The 17,450-nt window shown below is 56.2% G+C and overlaps 1 protein-coding gene across 1 annotated transcript in view; it reads right to left on the bottom strand.

The window, feature by feature from the left end:
• Window positions 1–968: 968 nt before the first annotated feature.
• Window positions 969–17,450, bottom strand: part of LOC112116084 (cytoplasmic phosphatidylinositol transfer protein 1-like) — a 42,862-nt gene continuing 26,380 nt past the window's right edge. Inside the window, exons 5-10 of the mRNA XM_024213402.2 lie at window positions 16,171–16,178; window positions 15,272–15,343; window positions 13,277–13,372; window positions 12,589–12,744; window positions 11,633–11,696; window positions 969–5,364 (exon numbers count right to left, since the gene is read on the bottom strand). Of these exons, the coding sequence (XP_024069170.1) occupies window positions 5,099–5,364; window positions 11,633–11,696; window positions 12,589–12,744; window positions 13,277–13,372; window positions 15,272–15,343; window positions 16,171–16,178 (662 nt within the window). The 3' untranslated portion in view covers window positions 969–5,098. The remainder of the gene's footprint in view (window positions 5,365–11,632; window positions 11,697–12,588; window positions 12,745–13,276; window positions 13,373–15,271; window positions 15,344–16,170; window positions 16,179–17,450) is intronic.

The following is a 17,450-nucleotide window of genomic DNA, read 5'->3' as shown; positions in this document are numbered from 1 at the left end:
GGGGCTGGGGAGGAGGGAAACCCTGGAGTGATATTTGTGACCCTGGCTTGTCATCACTGAAAGGCAGGTTTTTCCATTAGACCCAGCCTGCAACGCCCCTTGAGCATGGTTAGATCCACCCCCCATTAGCCTGCTACTCTCATGTTGTCCTCTGCCTCGGTGACCCCAGAGGGCCACAGCCATGGGACATGTTGGTGACCTCAATACCCAGACAGGATCTCTTCCTGGCGGTGCCTGCCTCAGCGAATGCAGCTCACTCTCTCGAATGGACCCATTGCTGGTGCAGCTAGGTGCCGTGTGCAGCATTGCAGAAGCATCCTTTCTGTCCACTAAAGAGCCATTTGCCCTTCCCCCGTGGTGGTTGCCTTCCAGGGCCAGTGATGGCCACGCTCCTGAGCCAGGGTGCATAGTGGGCGTGGCCCAGGAGCAGGCTCGTGGCCAGACACCCCTCTCTGCCACCCCTCTCCCTGGAGGTGACACACACCCCCAAAAGGGGCACAGAGCAGGGACGGGAGAAGCAACAGAAACAAAAAAACACTCAAGAGAAGCCAGTAGCAACAGCTTTATTTCTGAAAAGGGCTTCATTGTAAGAAAGGAAGCCAGCCCCTGCCCCCCTCTTTAGCTGGCCCACACCGAAATGGCCTCTCACATGCGAGGAGCACGGGGCCGCAGGAACAAATTCAAGAGAGAAAAATATTTCACATTGCCTGCCTGGAACAGACAGAAGGGGGCGCTGGTGTCACCAGGGCAAGCCTGCTTCCCTAGGCCCAGGCTGAGCCCCTGTGCATCCAGGGGGTGTCCTCAGCACCCTGCAGGGAATGCGGGGTCAGGATGTCCCTGTCCTTCAGGAGCTGATCTAAGCCTCTCAGCAGGGAAGGTCTATGCTCCCCCCTGGATCTGCTGAAAGGGAGCGCCTACTGCTACCAGCTCAGCGCACACCTGGCAACCTGCACCCAGGGCTTCCCTCAGCCCACAGACACCCAGTGCCCTGGCTGCCTGGGGGGGACAGGGGAGGGGGTGGAAGAGAAAGAAATTAGTGAGGGTGTAAGAGGACGGGGCACGGGGCAGGGAGGAAGGGGGTGAGAGTAGTTGGGAGCTGGGCGGGGAGGGTAGGAAGCCAGACAAGGGGTGGGGAATGCTACATCATGACACTTGCATGCAAGATACATTCCCGCCAATCCCCCAGACCCCACTGTGATGCAGACCCTCCCGCCTCACATTTGGGTTTTGTCTTCAGCAAATCCCTATTTACAGGCTGGCAGCTGCAGCCCTAGCCCCATTGAAAGTGCAGGGAGGCAGGGGCTCTGCACAAACACAACCCATGGACGCAGAATGGGAATGGGGTGGAGGAGTAGGGGGAGTGGCTCTTCGACAGACACCCATGGCCAGGTGCTATTTATAAGAGAACGGCCCTTCAGCTTCAGCACTGGCCTCCGGCCGCCGTGCATGATGGTCGGCACTCGCTCAGAGGGCACCAATCAAGAGCCAGTCTCCTGTGTGCTCCCTGCAGAGCCCCTGCCATTGCCAGCTACTACACACTTGCCCAGGTGGCACCTCAGGAAGCCAAGGCCCCGGGCCACCCACGAGAGACAGAACTCCAGCCCAGGGCCTCTGGGGACCAAAACGGGAGCAGCCCAAACACCTCCGCGTTCGCTGCAGTGGGAACACACTCTCATGGCTACGTGAGGCCAGCGGTCCACACACCCATATGTTCACGCACACACTTTCCACGGGCACCAACACATGGCCTTGGAATTTGGCACAAAGCGCGAGCCTGCGAGGGCTCACAATTAAAGACACAAAGCAGAGAAGTCCAGACTGGAATGTTGTATCTGGGCGAAACACAGACCAAATCCCAGCCGCACAAGGCCCTGAGACCCAGGAAGCACCAGACACATTAAAAGGCTTAGTCCATACTACACAAAACTTGAGCGAGGTACATAAAACTCAGTGACACCAGAGGGGGCTTTGTAAAATCCATCCAACCAGGGATAATGATCTACCCCAGAGATGGACTCAGATCCTACGGAGCAAGGCTCTGACTTGGAATTCTGGTCTTCAGTGTAAATCCGAGGGTGCAAAAATCTTGCCATGTGGCTTTGTGAGATTTCAGCTGCTTCCTGGAAGCAGCAAATAGATCCCTCCCAATTCTGGATTTGATCCAGAACCTGAACCACACTCGGAGGATTCAAATCCAACTCCTCACCCTTGGGAAGGGTTTGAATTGGAGTCTCTGGGTCTAGCCCATCTCTAATATCCAACCTTCTATAGCACATATAAAAACACTTCCTTCCATTGCATTCAGCGCTGCCAGGCAGTGAATGGATTTTCTGCACAACTGCATCAGCCCTTTGCACTGCCCATGGGGCGGACAAACCAGCCTAGATCAAATTAAAAATAAACCCAAACCTTCATCTCAAACTCAACTTATCCAAAATGCTTGGTTAATGTTCCCCATTTTCACGTAGCTTCCAGGGGTGACAAAATGCCACGAGACCCTGTTCCCATCAAATCCCAGCCCAGTTTTGCAGACTCAAGAGTTTGGGATAGTTTGTAGAAGGTTGGGAAAAACATCCAAACATGTGGGTGCATCTCCAAACCCAGCCTCCTCCCATCACGTCCCAGTGCTTCTCAGCTGGCAACTATGAATCCCAAGCAAGAGCCAATCTACTCTTCCAGTGGCCTCATGTAAAAGACTACAAGCTTGACCCTGCTTGCTGCTGAGGCCCCTAAACCTCAACGGAAGGCACACAGAGCTACGGAAGAGGTGCTCGGCTCCTCACGGGACCAGGGCCTTGTTGCTCAGGGTCACCTTGGCTTAGACCATCCCTATTCCTGCAGCAGGCCCATGCACTTTCTTGAAGCAGACACTGGCTATTTCATTTCTGCTGGTCTGGGACACGATTCGTAGCATGGATAATTACAACCCAGACAAACAGAGACCAGCCAGGAGGCCCTAGCAGAGGGGAGGGAGTTGGGGAGATTCCTGTTTAGGAATAAGTGCAATTCAACGTGTGCTTAGTATGGGCGGTTCAAAACCAGCCTTATGGCTGTGACAGTTGGTGGTTGACACCCCTGTTCCCAGAGTCTGCACATTTCCAGCATCCCTTAGGTCCTGCATGGCAGCTCCTGGGGCTCAGCTGGCAATAAGACCCTACTCCAGCAGGGAGCTGGATTAGCAAGAGGCAGTTTCAAGGCTGCTGAAGTCTGAGGTGACTGAGGCGCAGTCGGAACAGATGGTAACATGGTGCATGGAGGGAGGGGGAGTGGTGCACACCAGCCTCGCCGAGGGCCCACAAGGGCACCAGGAAGCATGCGTGGCGATAGTCCTACTCCTGAAGGCACCAACGGAGAGAACACTGCTTGGCTGAAAGGCGGGGTGGTCAGGAGTGACGGGCTCCATTCTTGCCAGTGTCACCAGAGGGGACTGGTGAAAGGAAAGGGCACCAGGCTGGGCCCTCCCTGACCTTCCCCTGGCAGGGCTTACAGACACGGGGCAGCTCAGTTGGGACAGCAGAAGCAGCAATGCGAAGAGCAGCAATTCAGGCTTCAGGGACCTGTCTACACTAGAGACAAAGGCTGAAGCTCCCCATCCCATTCCTAACATTGAGGCATACCCACCGCTTAGCAACACCGGGGCCTGGCAAAGCCGGCTTGCTGTCTGCCAGCGCCAATGCACACCATAGCTGCTTTGAACTACTGAGAGGGCAGAGGGTGGGGCCCTGAGTGTAAATGATAATCAGGCCCGTGTCGCATAACCCCCTACTCAGAGCGGGCGTACAATCTGGTGGGGCCTTTTCTACACTGGGGCTCCTAACATAGCTAGTGCCGGAGAACCAGGGCTAGCAACAGGTAGGAAACTGTCCCTAGCATAGACAAGGCCCCGGCCTGGCTCTTCACCAGTGCCCTGAGGAATCTCATCTGGCTGCAGGGGATTGTCCCCAAAGCAGTCTGGATAGGGCTGTCGGCAGCGCCTCTCTTCAGTCCAATACCTGGCTCTCCTATTTAGCCTGGAAAGGAAGCAGGTGCCCTCACCATGGCTTTGCAGCTGGGAGGAGACTGTACAGTGAGGTTAGGTGGATGGTTGGGGCCACTGTTTTACATGGAAGCCAGGCGTGCAGCCGGAAATCACGGGAGGAGGCAGGGACATCAGCTAAAAGTCCTGGCAGGTCCCAATGGGGACCAGGGGCAGCCAATGCCTGGCAGTTTTTATGGATATCGTAGATTCCACTTACAAGCAATCCTGATGCTAACAACTTCTGGTTAATAGTAGTGTTTAGCCAGCTGATCCTGCCCCCTGTAATGTTAATGGGATTCCCACACTGCCAATGGCCTGCTGCTTACTGACAGCTTGGCCACGGCTGCAGGCAGGTTTGCAGGGCTGCACAGGAAGGAAGCGCTGGGGTCGCAAGGTACCTTTCCATGCGCTCTCCAGGCCGTGTCCTGCCCTGGCACCGAGGACCCTGCTCAGCATATCCCAGCACTTCTTTCCCTAGCAGCACCTGCCTCCTGCTCATTGATAACTTCCAGATAATGGCAACCAAGAGGTTGCTAATAAGAAGAATCCACTGTCGTTTCTAAGGTGCTTCCGACTTCATTAGGGAGAGGTTGGCGTGTCGGTTTCCTTCCCCAGCCTGGCTCCAGCAGAGGGTGCTTGGAGGAGCATCACCCCCCAGGACAGATGAGGGGTGGCTGAGCAGCGCCGCCGACATGGTCTGGTGCAGCGCATCTCCCTCAAGAAGCAGCACCAATGTGCTGGCTGGACCAGGAGCCCTCCCTGAGTTGATGGCTGGAAAAGCAGAGCCCGCACTGGAATGCTGAGAAGAGAGAGACGACCACAGGGGAGTAGGGAGACGGCAGCCTCAGGCCATCTAGGACAGCAGGGAAGTCTGCAACCTCACAACGGGGCTTCCGCCGTCCGGCGCTGGAACCGATCTGGGGTCTCTTTTATTGGGGAGGGAGGGAACGACATTCTGAAGGACAACAGTAGAGTTTAGGCGTCTCAAGGCAGGTTAGGTGGGTGGCGTTGTCCCCAAGTCATGGGGGGAAGGAATCGGGGCTCTGCGTCCGTCCGATGGGCTTGGCCCAAGGGTAGCTATTACTCAGCATTGGCGCGCTCCCTCAGTGCTGGCAGCGTCAGCATTTCCGGAGCGGATTTCTTCCGGGCCCTGTCCTTGGGTGCGCTGAGGAATTCTGGGGGGTCGCCGCTCAGTGGCGTGGAGGGGGCACTGGCAGGGGCGCTGTGAGTGGCTGAGGGCTGCCCCACCTCGCTGATGGAAATGGAGGGCGTTACCCTGCCGATGATCTCGTTGGTGGCTTCCTGAGTTTCCCTCTCATACTGACGCACCTCGTCCATCGTCATCTCTGCCAAGAGCAAAGAGAAATAGAGTTCACAGGCCCGTCCGAGAGAAGCAGAGGGGGTGGCACCTGCTCCCTTTGCTCTCCGAGTGCCAGGCAAAAACCAGCTTCTGCCTCCACAGCCAGAGTAACTAAGGATGGCCTCTTCCTCTTAAGCCTCTGTCAAGTTGAGGGCCAGCTGTCCCATAAACCTGGGTTTGCTGAGGATAAGGCTGCTCAACGTAATTTCTGCCATCTGTGGAACAATCTCAGAGGTCCCCAAACTGTGGGACACCCCCCTAACATTTGGGGGCATGGCTGGGGCCCGGGCCAGCCCCCAGAGGGGGCAGGGAGGGAGCACCAGCCAGTTCTGCTCCTGGCCCTGGCTGCCAGCCCCACACCCGCCCCCAGCTGTGGCCCCAGCCTTGGCCCCCTTATCTGTCCTGGGGGGGGGGGGGGGGAGGGGCGCATAGATAGGGGTAAGGGGGGGCACGGGGTAAAGTTTGGGGACCACTGCTCTATCTGCTATAACCCAATCTAATCCCACCCCGTCCCTCTGGGTGTTTACACAGGGCCCATCACTGCTGTGGCTAAAACACAGACTGGATGAGGCCATAGAGAGCAAACTATGGCCCAAAAGGTCTGTAAAAGGGAGCCACAGCCAGGATAAGGTGGTTGAAGCCCTCTGCTATTCCCCAGAGAGGCGCACTTTTTCAACCTAAGCAACAATCGTTTCCCTGAGGTCTCTGACTCGTCCATAGCACGGCCCTCACCGTAAGAGAAGATGCCCCGCCAACACCTCCCCTCCCATGAAGCCGAGGGATGTGGGAGTGAGTCGACTCAGCCATGACCACCACAGGGCAGCTCCTGTACATGGTTGGATCTACAGAGCCAGCAGGTGAACAGACTTGCTTCTTGCCTCTTGGGCAAGCCAGCTGCGTCAGGTCCAGCAAACAGCCTGGGGACTACCTGTGTACCTCTGCTACGGGCTGTGCCATGAGCCAGGGCCCAGGTTTCCATTCTGGGCTGTTATCTTGTGAGGGTCTAATACTGGAATAGCAGGGGACGTAGGTCGGGGCGAGGTGCATTGGCAGAGCTGTACTGGGGAAGCTGGCACAGCCTCTGCTCTGCCTACCCTGCTGTCAGCCTCTCCCACGAGTATTAACTAAATACTCACCTGACGGACCCAAGTTAAGGGCTGGGCTGATCCAGACCCTCAGGAGGTGTGCAAGGCACCTGGCTGGTACTGGGAAATCCAACTCATTCACCAAGAGCTCCCAGAGCTTCTAGTGCTCATTGGTCAAATTTCTCTGGTTGAATCCACCCAGCCCAGGAAAGCGAAGGGCAAGGGGACCCAAGCAAGCAGCTCCAAAAAAGCAGGTGGCCATGCTGCCCGCTCAGGATCCAGGACACCGGGGGGAGACGCCAATGGAAGAGACTGCATGAGCTATGAATGGGAAACAGGACTCTGGTGCAGTTGTGAATGTGTCCCTCTGAAACCACCAGCTTCGGAAGGTGGGCGGGCGGGGGGAGGGCACCGTGTGTGAGGATAATCTCCAGGGAACTGGGGTGTAGGGGTGTGCGTGCAATCTGCCCGGAGGTGAATACATGTGTGTGTCCAATCTCCATGGGGCTGGGATGTGGGAGGGGAACTCTGTGCCTAGTTTGCCAGTGAAGAGCCCCCAGCAGAGCGGAAGGAAAGCCCCGGCCTGACGAAGACATGGCAGCATAACCAAACACAGGAAAGGACAGTCCCACAGCCCCAAGCACCTGCTGCTCCCCTCCCCACGGCTGCTAGGTCTGAGCACTCCCTGCTCGCTGACGATTAGCTCTAAAGAGCGTTGGCACAAGAGAGGGCTTGCCAGGCCACCCAGCTCCAACTCCTCACCCCACGTTAGCACTGGGGGCCCACAATGACTCGCAGCTCTGCCCGACAGCTGGTTTCAGACTGACAATCAGGGAAGGAGCTGCTCCCGTGCCAAGCCCTACCGCACAGAGGTGGGGCTGGGAGGAAACCTGAACAACAACAGCTGCAAGAACTGGAGAAAGAGAGAAACCAAAAAGGAACATACATACAAAAGAAAGTCCCGGGCGGGGTGGGTGGGAAGCTAGGGGTCCTGGCTTCCGAACTTTTGGTTTGTGGCCACTTGCATCTGAGTCTCGAAGGCGCGAACCTCCTCCAGGGGCATGTCTGTAACATGCAGAGACCCTCTCACTGCTCGGTTAGCAAGAAGAGCGCCTCCGGGGAGCTCCTCACACATCCAGCCCAGGGCGCGGCAATGGGGCCAGCTGGCCCAACAGCCAAGACACTTCTCAAGAAGGGAACCCCCAGACAGTCACAGATGCATCCAGCTGGCTATCACTTGGGTCTCTATGCTGGATGTATGTACACGTGCACACACAGGCACACAGACACGTGCACACACACACCATCACTGACTCCATTCTGGCTGTGCATGCACACACACACCCTTACCTATCACTTGTGTCTGCAGTCTGGATGTACACCCCCGCCCCCACACACAATGCATGTCTCCATTCTGAGTGTACACACACCACTTGAGTCTCCACTCTGTCTTTGCGTGCGCACACACACACAAACACCCCCCCCCCACCCCCTGTGTACCCATCACTTGTGTATCTATTCTGGATGTATACGCATACAACGTACCCATCACTTATATCTCCATTCTGGATACACGCACATGCATTTTGTGTTTGCGTGTGTGTGTGTGTTTCCATTCTGAGTGTGCATGCACACATCACTTGAGTCTCCAGTCTGTCTTTGCAGGCACCCCCACCACCAACCCCACCTGTGTACCCATCACTTGTGTCTCCATACTGGATGCCCCCTCCCCCATCCTATTCAGAAACTGCTGTGCACTGCCCCTCCAGAAGATGCATGCTCTCCGCAGTGCAATATCCCCCTATATGAACACACACACACTGCATTCAGGCCAGGGTCTGGCTGAAACAGATGTAGCCAGATACCCTCTGCCACGTGCCCTGCACCTATGCTCTGCACACACAGCTTATAAAGCTTTGCTTGTAACATGGCTGGGACCAAGGCAATGGTGGGAGTGATGAGACAGTCTCCAGCCCAGGCATCTGTCACACTGGGATTCCGGGGGGGCCATGTCACTGTCCCTCTTACTAACATCTCCATCTGGCTGGCCAACCTGCTCAGGCCAGGCTCCTCCTTAGCCAATGCCTCCCTCCTCCTCCACCAGGAACTCAGGACATACACACTCACACAGTCTCGCTCTCTTTAAGTGCAAACACACACACACACAGTCACTCTCTCTCCACTTGCCGCACGCTTAGGCATTCTCAGCCAGGCGCTCATGAAGAGGCATAACACAGAGAACCCAGCACAAAGCACGTCACAGAAACAAACGTGCATAGGACAGAGAGACATTTGGACAGACTTCAACAGGCTGCCACCAGGAAAGTGAGAGGGAAAAGAAAGACCCTCCCCTTTCAAGGCACCTGCTTCACAAACTGACACCCCCGTGCCCCCAAAGACCAGCCAATCCCATCCACATAATGGGATGCAGCTCCACTCCACATCGCCCCGCAGCCAAGCTAAACTTCCTTTGCCGAACCTTAGGCTGACCCCAAGAGCTGCTGAAGAGCCCCCAGCCTCAGGGAGCCCAGGAGCCAGATGCATGGCAGCCCTGGATGGTGCACAGGCGCTGGTGCCTAGCCTCTGCTGTGATCACCCAGGCTGTGAGCTGGAGAGATGGTGCCCTGCACGGTCAGCACAGTTCAGACCCAGCGAGAGCAGCAGACAGGAGCTGAGTTGTTAGTACTGTTACCCAGGAGACTGATCGGTAACCCAGCCCCGAAAGACTGAAGGGGAAGGAAAAGAAAGCACCAGCAAATTGCACAGCTATCGTTTCGCAGACTAAACCTCTCTGCTGGGCAGAGACCTTGAACCACCAGCTCTTGCCAGTTAAAACATCACCTTCCAAGCCCAGTGCAAACACCAGCAACCTCCAAGGGGCCCAACACACGCCCCTCCCTCCCTGTGCAGTGGTTGAAGGGTTTCTCCAGTCCCAGCCTCTCCCAGCAGGAGGCACTGTAGGGAATGGTGTGGGAGTACTGGCTATGGGGGAGCTCCCACGTCCTCCAATAGGAGCTCTGATAGTGGGGTGATTTCCTTCTGCCGGGACTTAACGTAGGAACACCAGCTGCAGGGCACTCCCAGGTCCTCCAGTCTCATGCTCTCCTAGAAGCAGTCGCCATAGGCAATGGCCTAGCAGTGCTGGCTGGGTGAGCTCACGGCAAGGTCAGCCGCACTCTCTCTGAGTGGAAGTTCCTGTAGGGAATGGGGTAGGAGCTCTGGAGAGATTTCCCACCTACTCCAGTCCTAATGTCTCTTCTGCTGGTGTCACAGCCACTGCTCCCTTCCTGCTTTGTGATCGCCTGGGTCATTGGGAAGCAGCTCATTCTGCTCCTGGGCTAGCCCTCCCCATCTCCTTACTGCGGGGGGTCTGCCCTCCCCTTCCCCACGGAGATCCCCTCGCGCCAGCCTTGACCCCTGCCCAGATAGTGACACAATTTATCCAGCAGCATCCTCCATCTGCTCACCGAAGAGAGCACCCTGCAGAGGGCCCTTTCTGGGGCCCCCTCTCTGGCCAACTTGGATTGTGCCTGGCCTCCGGGCAAGCAGTGACTGTCCACGGGGCAGATGCCACAAGGATGCAGTGACAGGAACAGCTTCTTCTGCAAATCCCAAGAAGAGAGGGGTGCCGGCAGGCCCAGAGAGAAGGGAAGATCTAACTGGCTCTGGCTGCATGTGCTGGCTGTGGGCCCCTCTCTGGCAGGATTCCCCAGGAGTTTCCAAGAGAAGTGGGGAGACGGGCTGGCTCAGCTAACTCAGAACCACTGGGTTGTTTTCCTTCTCAATACCTCTTCCCCTATGGAGCACCAGGGGGCAGTAGAGCCCAGCACACAGCAGCCCAGCGCTAGCACTGTTATGCTCCCTCTGTGCCCCATCTGTCTGTCCAGACACAGCCTTCCCCTTGCTCCATCCCCGTGCTGCGTGAATAGCTTTCTGCTTCTGGCGCTGGCTTCTCTGTGGCCAGGCCTGCCCAGACGATGCCCTGAGCTGGGCGTCAAAGCCTATAATGCTTTCAGCACTGGGGGTGGAACACAGTTGTGTCTCTGCCAGCCCCGCTGAAGAGCAGCCCTCAGGTGTCAACCCACAGCTCCATCCCTGAGGTAGCCACAGCCCGAAACACAGAGAGGCTTGCAGGCTGGCTGAGGAAGCAGACCGGGGGCTCCAGAGTCTTCTGGCTGGAAGCAGAGGTTATTCCTGATCCTACCTGGGCACGTCTCCTGCTGTCCCACCCCAGTACCCTGAACATAACGCCAACCCCAGGTTAGCCCCCCCCCAGCACCGCGTGGCTGCCGCCAGCTGGACATGCAGTGAAGGACTCCGGGGTGGGGGGTGTGAGAGCAGTGCAGCTGTGCCAGCCAGAAGGGAAAGGGCTCGTGTGGGACTGGAGGGGAGGTGCAGGTGTAGGGGGCTCAGAAGTTGATTCAGTGAAATGAAAAGCCCCAGCAACAATGAGACTCAGAGGTAAAGCCAGGAAACGGGTGTATCAGCTCCGGGGGGGGAGGGAGGAGTTAGTGGGGTTAGCAAAGGGGACAGGACTCTGCCCCTTTGAGATGATCTCTAAAGCATTTTTATGTTCAACAGTCGCTGACACCCTGAGGGGGGTGGGGGAGCCCCTTGTCTCTGCTTCCCGGCCCACAGCAGCAACGCTTCACAATCTACAGGGCCACGTTCAGCCCTGGAGGAAGCGCCAACCTTCCCTGGGGCATGAGACGGGTCACATGCCTTTATCGGTGGGAGGGATTGACCCCCAGCACAGCGCTGGCAGTGACCCTGCCATGGGCAGCTCTGCTCCCAGCACCAGGAGAGTGCTCACACTGGTGCTTTGCCTGCATTAGATGGAGCCAGGAGCAGAGACAGAGGGCACCTGTAAGGGCAGGAGCTGACTCCATGCTCCCCCAGGCCTGGGGAAAGTGGGTTTGTCTTGGGAAGGGACGAGCATTCTGATGGCTGGGCCCCATGTTTCAATGTGAACGACCCCTTTCACTGTGGCAGGGAGAGGCTGCTGGGAAACCCTGGCACTGTAGCCCAGCCCAGACACAGGGCAAGGACCAGGGCTGGGGGGGCGGAAGGGAGGGGGGTCCCCAGGGACCAGGGCAGGAGGCTCCTGCAGCTCTGCTGCACAGTGGGTTTCATCTACCGCCATAGCAATATTGCTGTAGGCTCACTCACCGCACCACTCGTCTATCCAGGCGAAGGCCTGCCGGTGTCCTATCAACAGGATGTCCCGGATCACCTGCAACCACAGCACAGTTATATCCCAGCAGGCACTGCCAGGGTTCCCCCCAACCTCAGATCCCTCTGCTCTGAGCCCTGAGTCCCACTCGCCCTGCCAAAGGTGGGCAGAGTCCTGCTTTGAATTAGCCCCGAAAGCTCCTCATGGCAGAGAGTAGGCGGCCCCTCCAGAGAGAAGAAGTAGGGTCTGTCATGCTGAGCTCCTGCCCAGAGCAGCAAGAGCCTGTGCCTCCTCTCAGTGCGCAGGGCTGGGGCAACAGCCGGCATCCAGATACAATATGATACATGGTAAGAAATCTGTGGCCATGCAGGACTTCACAGCTGTCAATGGGCTGTGCAGCCCATGTACACCTGGAACATACCTGCAACAGTGGGGACAAGACTCCCGCCCTCCTGCACCAAAAGCACAGGTCACTTGAGCTCAAGGAGAATCTCCAGTAAGGGTTAGCAGTATAGGGGCTATGACACACAATTGAGAGGTTCCGGTTCCATCTAGTAGAGGACAGTGGTACATCTGTATGTATGCTTGTGTGTACATACACAAGTATGCACACTCATTCTTTAACCAGCTCATTAAAACATAGCCACAGCCAGCAGGGTCTATTTATAATCCCAGATCAGGTGCTAACGACTGCAGAGTTCTCAAGTCTTCGCATGGGTTGGGCATGTGCTCAGCTAGGCCTGGAGATGCGGTGCTCTAGGGGTCTCTCCTGCCATCAGGCAATGAGCTGTGTGGGCCTGACCCCGCCTTGTCAGACAGAGTCCCTGGCTGGAACATGGGAATGTTAGGATCTTGCTGCCTCTCCCCCCGCAGCGCCTGGGGACTCAGAGGTCTTGTCTCATTGGAGGGGCAGAAGCACCCCGCCCACAATGCCAGACTGCCATGCACTCACCTTGTGGACAAACTGCTCCACTCGTGTCTGCAGCCCCCACACCTCGAACTTAACTGTGACCAGTTTGTAGGAGCACATGATGGGCTTGGTGTGCTCCTGCCAGCCTTCTCTCAGGGGCCCCCGGCCCGTCTTCACCGAGCTGAAGTACCGTGGGTCCTGCCGTGGAGAGGGACAGAAGGGGGTGGCTCAGCATGCCAAGTCTTGATGCCAATCACAACTAGAAAGAAACTAGCCCAACCCCATGGCCTGTGGGTGTTTCAATGCTCTATTTCGTTCCAGCCCCAGAGTTGGTCTCCTTCCCACTTAGAACAGCTCATGGTTAATAGTGGTGGTCAAGAACATCTGGTCCAGGCCTCACTGATACTGGACCTCCCAGCTGAGGATGGGTGGATTTGAATGTACAAATGGGCAGGAAAGTGGATAGGCAGGGGCAGGCACAGGCCGGGTGGGAGGGCCGAGGGGGCCAGAGCAGGCCAGGCAGTGCAGGAGCAGGTTTGTAGAGGAACAGGTCCGTAGCTGTCTGGTTGGGCAGGCAGGTGTGGGCACAGGGGTAGGCTGGCGGGTTGGTGTGTGGCCCTGTAGGTGTGTGTTCGGAGCAGTGCCCAGGGTTGGTGGGAGCGTAAGGATGTGCTGGCAACACCTATGCACGTCCTGCTCACTCCCTGTTCTCCTCCTGGGCTGGCATTACCTCTGGGCTCTGGTAATAGCGCTCAGGAATCTCGTCAAAGGCGATGTCCAGGAACGTGACCTCATGATCGCCCAGGATTTTGTCACTGAGGAAGATCTGGGGGTGGAAGGGAAAGGGTAAGAAACACACCCTCTTCAGCTGGCCCTGAGCACCCGCCCGCACCCACCCAGTGCCAACACACGTTTGCAGGGAAATGGGCCCTAGAACTAGCTCTGTGATGGGCAAGAGCCATTCCCAGCTGGGAGGGCTCCTGAAAGCTCCTTGAAGATGACTGGAGGATGGTTAACGTGACTCCAGTTTTTAGAAAAGGCTCCAGGGCGATCCTGGCAATTACAGGCTAGTAAGCCTAACTTCAGTACCAGGAAAGTGGTTGAAACTATAGTAAAGAACAGAATTATCAGACACATAAAATGAACACGATTTGTTGGGGAAAAGTCATCATGGCTTGTGTAAAGGGAAATCATGCCTCATCAGTCTATTAGAATTCTTTGTGGAAGTCAACAAACATGTGGACAAGGACCCTCACCAAAGGCTCTTAAGCAAAGTAAACAGTCATGGCAGAAGAGGGAAGGTCCTCTCATGGATTGGTAACTGGTTAACAGATAGGACACAAAGTGTCGGAATATATGGTCAGTTTTCAGAAAGGAGAGAGGTAAATAGTGGTTCTTCCCAGAGAGCTGTAGTGGGACCAGTGCTGTTCAACATATTCATAAATGGTTTGGAAAAAGGGGTAATCAGTGAGGTGGCAAAATTTGTAGACGATACAAAATTACTCAAGATAGTTAAGTCCAAAGCAGACTGCAAAGAATTACAAAGGAATCTCACAAAACTGGGTGACTGGGCAACTAAATGGCAGATGAAATTCAATGTTGATAAATGCAAAGTAATGCACATTGGAAAACAATCTCAACTATACATACAAAATGATGAGGTCTAAATTAACTATTACCACTCAAGATAGAGATCTTGGAGTCATTGTGGATAGTTCTCTGAAAATATCCACTCAATGTGCAGCAGCAGCCAAAAAAGCGAACTGAATGTTAGGAACCATTAGAAAAGGGATACGTAATAAGAGAGAAAATATGATAATGCTACTATAGAAATCTATGGCATGTCCACATCGTGAATACTGTGGGCAGTTCTGGTTACCTCCATCTCAAAAACAAAATAAAAAAAAATCTTAGAATTGGAAAAGGTACAGACTGAGAAGACAAACAAAAAGGATCAAGGGCATGGAACAGCTTCTGTATGAGGAGAAGTTAAAAAGACTGCGAAAAGAGATGACTAAGAGGTCTATAAAATCATGACTGGGGTGAAGAAAGTGAACAAGGAAGTGTTATTTACTCCTTCCCATAACACAAGAACCAGAGGTCACCCAATGAAATGAATAGGCAGCAGTTTAAAACAAACAAAAAGGAAGTACTTCTTCGCACAATGCACAGTCAGCCTGTGGAACTTGTTGCCAGGGGATGTTCTGAAGGTCAAAACTATAACGGGGTTTGACAAACCTGTTCTCTGAAGCACCTGCATTGGCCACTGTCGGAGGACAGAAGCCTGGGCTAGATGGACCCAGCATGGCCGTTCTTATGTTCAGGCTCACTCCGAAGAGATGCTGCCAACAGAGTGACGCCTGGGATCTGAGCAATGTCCTCAGTCATGTGTGGCACACCCACACCGGCCCCAGGGAGCCTGCTGCCTAGGCAACTGGACTGGAGGCTCTGGCCTCCTCTAGGAGATGCAGCATGCCCCGCGGGCATACACGGGAGCCCACACACACCTAGTGGAAGGGGGTCATTGGAGTGGTGTGGGGCTGCATACCACTGCCCCATGCAATAGGGGAAAGGAGCCCGAGAGCCTCACCCCACAGCGTCCCCTTCAGCACCCCAGCCAGAGGCACTGGGCGGGTCTGGGCTAGGAATGGCTGGTTCCAATGGAGTTCAGCAAACATGGTAGAGGAGTGGTAGAGTGTGTAGGGTGTGTGTTTGAGCCACTTACATTCGCGTTGTCTCCACAGTTATCCTCGTACTTGGTCTCAATGTAAATGGAGAACTTTGGCAGGAAGGAGCACTGCAGAGAGAGGGACAGGCCATTACGAGCCAGCCTGGAGAACATCACCCAACGCTAGCTAGGCCAGCGCAGGGTCAAGTCCTCCCCCACAGTGAACCCCATGTCAGACCCACTTATCATCAGAGGCTCTCATCAGATTGCTTGTCGGGGCAATTCCCAGGGCACTAAAGCCCCCTACCTAACCAGGCACAGCATGGGCAGTGCCAGTGCCCCCCACGCTGCCCAGGTCATTGGCCTGCTTGTGTCTGCCCTGGAGGGAGCCGATCTAGCGAGGAGGGTTAGCGCAGTCTCAGCGCAGTCTCCCTGAGCCCTGGGAGTGAATGATGCCCAGGCAGGAGGGGAGCTAGGATGGCATGCGTGTGACGGCAGTGGGGCACAAAGGGAGCAGACGTCAGCAAGTGGCAAGATACACCTTGTGACAGTATACAGGCCCCACCCAGCGTCTGTCAGGGAAGGGGTTAACCCTCTCCCTTAGGCTGGAGGCAGAACCACCCTGAGTTGCCCTCAGGGCAGGGATTGGCAGGGTGGTGGGGCGGGGCCAGCCATGGGGCCATCTACCCCAGGCGCACTGTAAGCGTGATGGATGGAGAAAGGGAGCAGTGGGGCCTGAGTCTAGCAGTACAAGAGGGGCTAGTGCTTTGCCCTCTGAGCTGCCAGTTAGGAAAATAATGGGGCTGCTCTGAATTTGCTCTCTCACACGCCCCTCCCACCCACCCCCCGCACCTCAGCCATGCCTAGCAGGAGGCAGGGCCATGCCAACCAGCAGCTCCAGTGGCGAGCCCAGCAGGGGTGCTGGGAACGGTATAATGGCAGGTCCCTGTTCTTACCGTGTACTCTGCACCGACAGCACAGTGATCGTAGGGTCCGGCAGTGCAGGAGAGCAGGGCACCGGGGAGAGAGACAAGAGAGAGATGAGACCTAGGAACAGCTGCTGGCTTGGCTCTGGCTTTTTGGCCACCCCAAGCAAAAAACAAACAAACAAACAAACGGGGCGGCCAGAACGGCAAAGGAAAAAAAAAGAAAAACCTGCGGCGAGGCCGGAGCCAGGGTGCAGGGGGACTCCCTGCGCTGCAGATGTGCCCCGGCTAGCGGGGGAAGGGGGAGGGAGGGGGGGAGAGAGAGAAGGGGGGCAGCCAGGGCTTCAGCGGGGCGCTGCTGGGGCCGCCTGCCACCTGCCGGAAGGGCTCCGCGCTGCTCCGGTCGGCTGGGAAGGAAGGACGCGGACTGCCCTAACGGGCTTGCTGCCGGGCTTGCTGTCCTCCGCGCCGCCACCCCCTACAGGGCGGCCAGAGCGGAACAACAACAAAACAAACAAAAAAAAGAAAAGAAAAGAAAAAAGCGGCCGTGCCGCCCTAGGATTGGGCGGAATGCCGCCTCCTACAAGCTGCCGCCCCAAGCACCAGCTTGCTCGGCTGGTGCCTGGAGCCGGCCCTGCACGCACCCAAGTGTCGCTTTGTGACATTCCAGCCAAACAATGAGACAGCTCCCCAAGCGGGGGAGGGAGGCACCCCTGCTGCTACTCCCCACACCAGCAGAGTTACTGCAGGGAGGAGGGCGGCCTGTGGGGGATCTGCCCAAGAGGACAGACAGACTGTGCCAGAGCTGGGATTCGAACATGGGGTCCCGGCTCCCAGCACTGCGCTCAGACCACTGGGAAATGCTGCCTCGCTCAGTGACACAAGGTGTGATGAGCTGATCCTCCCTAGAGGGGAGTTTGGTCCATCAGAACTGCACAATGCAGGGGAAGGGAAGGGGAGAGGAGATCAGCTTTTCTCTTCAGGCCTAGAAACAAACCCCACTCCCCAAGGGGAGACCCCCAGTCCTACTGGAAAGATCCCTGCTCCCCGGGGTGAAGGACCTCCTAACCCCACCAGAGAGACCCTCCTACTCCTGGAGCAAAGGACCCTTAACCCAGCTAGAGAGACCCCCTGCTCCCTGGGCAAAGGACTCCCACCCCACCAGAGAACCTCCCTGCTTCTGGAGCGGAGTCCCCACTGCCGATGCAGAGAGTTGTCAAACCCACTAAAACCCCCATAAAATTGACCTAAAATTCCTGAGCTTCAAAAATCAAGGATAATTGGCTGGCGATGATGAATGGGGCTGGGTT

This window comes from Terrapene carolina, unplaced genomic scaffold (assembly GCF_002925995.2).
Source record: "Terrapene carolina triunguis isolate 2854851 unplaced genomic scaffold, T_m_triunguis-2.0 Scaffold93, whole genome shotgun sequence".
Lineage (NCBI taxonomy): Eukaryota > Metazoa > Chordata > Testudines > Emydidae > Terrapene > Terrapene triunguis.
The sequence above is the reverse complement of the archived record's forward strand: the minus strand, read 5'-3'. Positions and strand labels throughout refer to the sequence as shown.